The sequence below is a fragment of the Tyto alba genome, unplaced genomic scaffold (assembly GCF_018691265.1).
Source record: "Tyto alba isolate M040663 unplaced genomic scaffold, T.alba_DEE_v4.0 Super-Scaffold_7, whole genome shotgun sequence".
NCBI classification, from domain to species: domain Eukaryota; kingdom Metazoa; phylum Chordata; class Aves; order Strigiformes; family Tytonidae; genus Tyto; species Tyto alba.
In genome coordinates this window covers 26,321,715-26,328,640 of record NW_024881328.1, presented here as the reverse complement: position 1 = coordinate 26,328,640, position 6,926 = coordinate 26,321,715, and the positions used below count along the sequence as shown (strand labels likewise).

The following is a 6,926-nucleotide window of genomic DNA, read 5'->3' as shown; positions in this document are numbered from 1 at the left end:
GTTCGGTAGGAAATTGAGGGCAATATCGTTCAAACCTGTGTCCCATATATGCACTGCAATACTCGACATGTGCCTAGGATGCACTCTTCAAGTCCACAAAAGCCATACAAGTGCATTCAGAGTCAGAAGTTCAAAGTGAGAAAAAAAAAAAAAAAAAAAAAAAAAAAAAAAGGGGTGGGGGGGGTAAGGAGTAACATTATTTGTAAGATTAAAAGAGTATTATTGTGGGAGTTCACTTTTAAAGCCAAATACAAAAAAGTTTATTTCATGCAGCTTACATCTGTCTAAAATTAGAATGGGCACCTAGATGACTTTTTAGTCATAGTGATACTGTACAAAAATCAGCTTATATTCAAATTGTATCTCCCAGTGAGATAACAATTTCTTATATGCCAAAAAATCTAGCATCTTGTTAATACAGATCTAAAATAAGAATTAAGCTATTTAAGTCTTTATAAGACATTACATTTGATGAAAATAGCTATTATTATCCTATCATATCTGCAGTACCAGAACAGGGAGCAAATTAAGGTACAGTTCTAAAATATTAATTGAAAGTACAGTTCTCTATTGTGAAACTAAAGCATAAGGGTTGTGTATTTTATACAGAAATAAGTGTTTTGAGAAAACACAGGAAAAAGCAAAGGATATGTCTTTGTAATGAAAGTTACAACTTCTTAAATTGTTTAAAAAGTTTAAATGTCAAATGATTTCCACTAATTTTCATCACATACCAAACCTAAAGCAATAAAGTCTATTGAGTAGGTAAGTATTCTTCATGCCTTTCAAAAGTAAATACTGCCTGGATGAATGGAGTGAGGTGGGCTAAAAACTGCCTGAATCCCCAGGCTTGAAGGGCATTGATTGATGGCTCACGCCCCGCTGGCAGCCAGCCATGAGGACAGCCCTGCAGGGGTCAATTTTGTGGCCCATGTCAATCAACATCTTACCAGTGACCTGGGCAAGGACACAGACTACATGCTAACAAGTTTGCAGATGACATTAAATTAGGAGGATGAGACGGCACGCCAAATGGCAGAGCTTCAATCAGAAGGATCTTTCTTGTCTTGAGGTCTGGGCCAGAAGATGCTTCATGAGGTTCACTAGAAGTGCAAAGGTCCACACCTGGGGGGGAAAAATCCCACGTGCTGGGACAGGAGGACCATGCAGCTGCCCTGCCAAAAAGCAGTGGGCACTTACACTGGGTGCCAGGCTGCAAAGGAGCCATGAGTGTGTTCTCATTACAGCGTGGGAAACCCCGTTCCGTGCTACACTGGCAAGGGGATGTGGAAAGCCCACTGTCCCCAGCGACTCAGTGCTGGTGAAATTTCACAGGTTGCCTAAAAATTATAATTTGCATAGAAGCCCCCAGACCTATCCTTTGTTAACCCATTTTCTTTAGAAGCACAAAGAATGTCATGATGTCACCCAAGGTTACAGAAAAATTTAATAAAAGATTTTGCACAGAATCCAGAGAATTATGCACTATAAGAAATTGCTTTGCTGTACATCTGCTATTACTTTTCAGTTTCTGATGAAGACTACAGATATTTCATGATGCATTGTTTTGTGGTGCTTCTACTTACCAATGAACTAATTTAACATTCAGTAGGCTTAAAAAGGGCCTTCAATAGAAAGATTTAGCATATCAGATTTTTTTAATTCTAAAAATGTTATTTTTCTTTCAATGAGTGCCAAATAAACAATTGTAAAAAATAATTAAATCAGTGATGGCATCTTTAGTATTCACCAAGTTTCATTTTGCTTTGCAGATAATGGCATTCACAAAGCACCAGCAGAAAAATAAAGACCTTATTTCTGTATTTAAATTAAAAACTGACTTTCAAAAAAATCTGAGTGCATGCAGTTTCTGTTCCTCAAATGTTCTTGCAGTCATACACACATAATGCTTTCTAATATCATGGTGAACTGCACACAAAGACTGGAGCATGAGGGACACAAATGTTTAATAATGTTTTTAAAGAAAGTGGCACAGAATAATTAATTGCGATTTTGCACACAATGTGCCAATTTGATTGATAGTGTAATGTCATTAAAGCAAGTAGGATGAAGTTAATCAAATATGATTTAAAAAAACAAACTTTGATATATTTTCATTTTCTTATAAGAAAAATTTCAAAATTAAAAAAAAAAAAAAAAGAAAACCTAGTTTCAACTAGGAAAGAAAAGGTATCATTCTTTGAAGAATTCAAAGTTTTCTTTGGAAGAAGTCCTGTCAATCTGCACACAGGTTTTATTATACCAAATATTCATAAGCAATTCATGAGCATTCATAATTATTAAAAATCCTACTTCGTATTTTCTTTAGGTTTTCATGGTTCTTCCTGATAGCAGAACTGTGTGAAGAAATTGGAAGCTGGTTGCTCTGCCAGTTGCTTTGCTATACAAATGGGAGAACTAAATGCGTATTAACTAATCAAAGTAATCTCAGTTCTGTAGGGGCCTGACTCTGCAAAAGGAAGAAGGAGGCGGGGAGCTGGGTATGTGTGGTAAACTACTGAGAGCTGTTCAAGCAGCTCTGCTGGCAGGATCACATACCTATCTAATCTTTTTTTTAGGTCTCTTTTTGATTCTCTTTTTAGGAATCAATCTTAAATAGAAAAAATCACGTGCACTATGTAAGCTGTGTATATGTAGAAAGAAATACAGTGTATATGCATGAAATCTAACCTATCATCAGTGCCTCAATGTATAATACATGCACAAATGGAAGACTAGATCATACCATATGGAATGCAGTTTTTACCTAATAAAATTACTTTTTTCCTTTCATTAAAATCTGCCCTCCTACTGTTTAATGTTACAGAGATTTTCAAATAGAAAGTGCCAAGCTTTCTCCCACATATATTAACAGGCTTAGCAACACATAAGAGACTTGGTTCTTAATCAAAAAATATAGAATCACTTTATGAAAAACTGTAAAATATAATTTTGCACAAAAGCTGTTTTGGCAACACAAGTAGTAGTTGTTAGCTACAACACATGGAAGTCTCTGCCATACTATCAAATATAAATTTAGATAAGAAAAGTGGATGGGGAAAAAACAGAGCCAGTAAAGTAACCAATGTGCGCGGCAGAAAACAGTTGCATTTACAGTACTATCCAGCTTCTGGAGAGAAGCCAGAGACCTTCCCATGAAATCTTTCTGTGCTTTTAACACTGCTGCAAAGCTTTAGGGAATTCTAATTGTATAAACAGTTACGAGTAAATGAGATTCACTGTGAGACTATGTCCAGCCAATGGTAAAAATGATGATTGCGTCTCAGCATCAGTCATTTAGAATATGAACCTTCTGATTAGCAATTCATATGCATTTACCAAAATTGTCTCAAATTCAACCAGTTAGCAGTTTCTTTTCAGTCTGATTATACAGTAAGCTTCCCAAAGCTAAAGCATGTACAGTAGATCTCATTCTTCTGAAATACAGTTAGATGTTTAGTTGTTTTTTGATTTTAAATAATGCAAGTTCTCCAATATTTATATTATGATAAAATTCTAGTGCTTTAAAATCTGCCCTTCACACAAGCCTAAGCATACACATTTTAAAATTACTTACTGTACATCTTCATGTTTTAAGGCATGAACAATGGCATATGAATGGGAACAGCTTCCGGAAAAGCATATCTTTTTGACTAAGGCCAGTCCAAACACATCACACCAAAGGACTAACCTGAAGCCAGAAATGACAGTGTTGTGACCCAAGAGTTTTAACAAAAATAGTTGAAACAAAATGGGGTTTTTTTCTCTTTTTCTTCCTTCTTTTTTTTTTTTTTTTAATTTAAATTACATTACTCTTAATGTCTGTTTAAAGCACCGGTTGCAGTTTTGCATTTACCATCTCTTCCGAGTGACTTTGGATAACTCATCTGCTTCTTTTGTTCTGAATTTTCAGTGTATGAAACTTTAAAAGATTTCTGTTTCTTTTTTTTTTTTGTTTCTTTTTTTCTTTTTTTTAATGGCTGCTGCAAAATTAAAAAGATCCAGAAGTGGTCAGGGGCCTGGTCTAATGCACTTTCAGAAGTCCATTATAAAGATGAATATAAATGCAAATGATAGGTTTTTCCGTAGACCCATAAACCACGCTTAGCTATAAGAAACATATTGTGCATAGTTATTTTTTTCTTCAGAGTGATATGTTTACTAGATCTACATTCTCAGTTTACCAGAGTACTGGAATTTCTACTTTACTAAAGCCAGGATCCTTTCGTAGTTCCCAGTAGGTGTCATTGGTAACCCAGGCTTCTCTTTGATTAGCGTCAATAACTTTTCTGTAGAAAGGAAACAAAAAAAGAAGAGAGAGAGGAAAAAAAATTCTGACCATAAATCTCTGCTCTTATGCAATATGAAATCACATTCCATACCTCTCTGATCTAAACCAGTACTAAATCTGATTTCATATTTCTAAAGGACACAAGAACAATCAGGGATTTAAAAATAAATTCAACCTCTACCTGTGTTAAAAGTGGAAGGTTTAGAAAACAGCCAAGATCACAAATGCATTGTTTGATCTTTGTGAGTAGGTCTTAGAGCCACATAAAGCCTCTTTGCCATCACAGATTCTGATTATGTCCAGGGGATCAACCAATAGATCTAGCTTGAAGAATGGAAGCCTTTTTTCATTTATATTATTTGTCTCCTCTGTATTTCACTCATCTTCTACTACATCTGCATCGGGCATGTTCAATCTCTTCACTTTTGATTCCCCGTGGTAAACATTAGGCAATTTGATATGACTATCCCTTGTTTCAGAAGAATGCTTAATTAAAAACAAAAACACCCTGCAGTCAAAAATAAATAAATTGTATTAAGTGTGTATATCTATACATTGTATAGATATTGATACATATGTATGATGTTGTTGTTCAGGTCACTTTATTACTTTGTTTAAGCAACGATTTAAAACAATAACATAATTAAATCTTAGAACCTAATATTAATCTTCTATTCTACTAAAAAGTTCAAAAAACATTGGCCAAGGGGTGCAGCAGGCTTGCATTGATGTTGTCCATTGTGAGAAAATGATCTTTCAATTATGAAGCTTTAAACTATGCAAAACTTGCTTCAGGCAGAGATCAAGTACCTGATCATTTTTCTTAAAATTGCCATTTTCCAGGCTTTCACAATTAACAAACTACATTGGCGGTAATTCTTGTAGTACTTTGTCCGGTCACACTATAGAAAACAGGGATTTACTACTGAAATGAATAGACTCACTTAAAAAATTTGGGTACATATTCAATGCTGTTTTCTTCCATGTACCGCCTCCGACCTCTCTGGAGTTCCTCTATTCTTTGTTTCTCAGATGATGCCGCTTCTATATTTCCTTCCTCCAGAAGCCTGTATGAATAACAGCAGGTCCTATAGCAATCATACACCGTCTACAACAAGGGATTTTCTAGCACCAATATTCACAAAAGACAAGCAAAAGTCAAGCCCATTGTCTGTGTTGTACCTACTTTCAGATCTACTCATAACCTCATAAAATAACAATCAAGATGTGACTCTCCAGTTACATGTACCTGACCCTTAGGCTAAGGCATACACTTTCTTCAGTAACTTCAGCAATTCACAAACATTGAAGTATTATGAACTGAGAATTAGGAGGGAATTAATGTTGCTTCCATTCATAACAGAGAGCATGGAATTTCAGAGCCTGTCTTTCCAGTTAGTTATGAGGAATCGTACCTCTGCCCAAAGATTGTACTATAACTCTACTATACCAGCAAGATTCTTTCTACTTTCCCTCAACTGGGCAAAGCAGAAATTTGACTGCAATACTGAATACCTTCTCTGCTAACAGAATCCTCCAAAGTTTAGGTCAGACTCTAGTGAAGACACAGACAAAATTCAATACTCAGCCAAATTCAGACTTAAAACTATCAAATATTAAGTGTATAAATAAGCCTTCTTGCCTTTGATCTGGCCTGAATCGTGCATCTGTTGTAGGAAGAAGATCTTTCAGTAAAGGATCTAATTCATTGAGTTCAATAGCAAACCTCGTGAAGCCATAATAACGTTCATAATTGGTTGGCATGGAGCCTGTATGAATACGTATAAGAAAGAAAAAAAGCTTTTTAAACTATTACTCTAAATAAGCAAAAGATTCATTTATTTATTAAATTATAACAACAAAAATATTACTATATTTTACTCTTACATCCAATTAAAAAGCATCAAAAGCTATTCTCTAGGTGGAACAACATTCACTAAATATTAATTCCAACTGCTTATCCCGCTGAGGTTGTAATTACATGCTAATAGAGTCAAAACTTTCATGATCTTCCTTTTAAAATAAAATTACCATTTTCAAGATTTTCACATTAAACATAGTTTCCTGTTCTCCAGAAATTAGGCTTATCAAATGTCTGATCTTCACAGTTAATTCTGAAACATAATGCTCACACACAGGCTGATTCGGCACTGTCCAACACCTTCAGCACTGATGGTAATTAGAGTAAACATTGCAGAGAGTAGGGTGCAAAGTAGAGTTCAGAATACTGTCAATACAGAGTAAGGTTCAAAATACTAACAACAATGACAATTCATGGATAATCATTCTGCGTGTGTGAAAGATACTGTAGGTGCAAAGGATGACTAATTCAACTTCAGTCCCTCTAAGCAAGCAGTAAGGAAGATTAAATCAGCTCCTGAAATCACAGGAGCTCATCATCTCTGAAGACCAATCCTTTAGGTTAATACAGCATTAAGATGACAAACTCAATAAACAGGCACCTCCCATTTGTTGAATCCAAATAAGGCACCCTGCTCACTGTGAAAAGGTAGGCAGGCCCAGACGTCCAATCTTTTTCTTAATTTTTTTCTTATGCTGAACCCAAGACCCCAGAATATTTTACCAGGGGTCACACTGAGATGTAAGAACATTTCCATTTACCATTATTATGAAC

At 35.3% G+C, this 6,926-nt stretch overlaps 1 protein-coding gene across 4 annotated transcripts in view; it reads right to left on the bottom strand.

Moving 5' to 3' along the window:
• Positions 1 to 3,773: 3,773 nt before the first annotated feature.
• The window catches only part of OSBPL6 (oxysterol binding protein like 6), a 104,810-nt gene continuing 101,657 nt past the window's right edge, over positions 3,774 to 6,926 (bottom strand). For all 4 annotated transcript variants that reach the window (XM_042784079.1, XM_042784075.1, XM_042784076.1 and 1 more), the window contains 3 exons: positions 5,934 to 6,060; positions 5,236 to 5,358; positions 3,774 to 4,289 (listed from right to left, as the gene is read on the bottom strand). In XM_042784079.1, the coding sequence (XP_042640013.1) occupies positions 4,181 to 4,289; positions 5,236 to 5,358; positions 5,934 to 6,060 (359 nt within the window). In that variant the 3' untranslated portion in view covers positions 3,774 to 4,180. The remainder of the gene's footprint in view (positions 4,290 to 5,235; positions 5,359 to 5,933; positions 6,061 to 6,926) is intronic.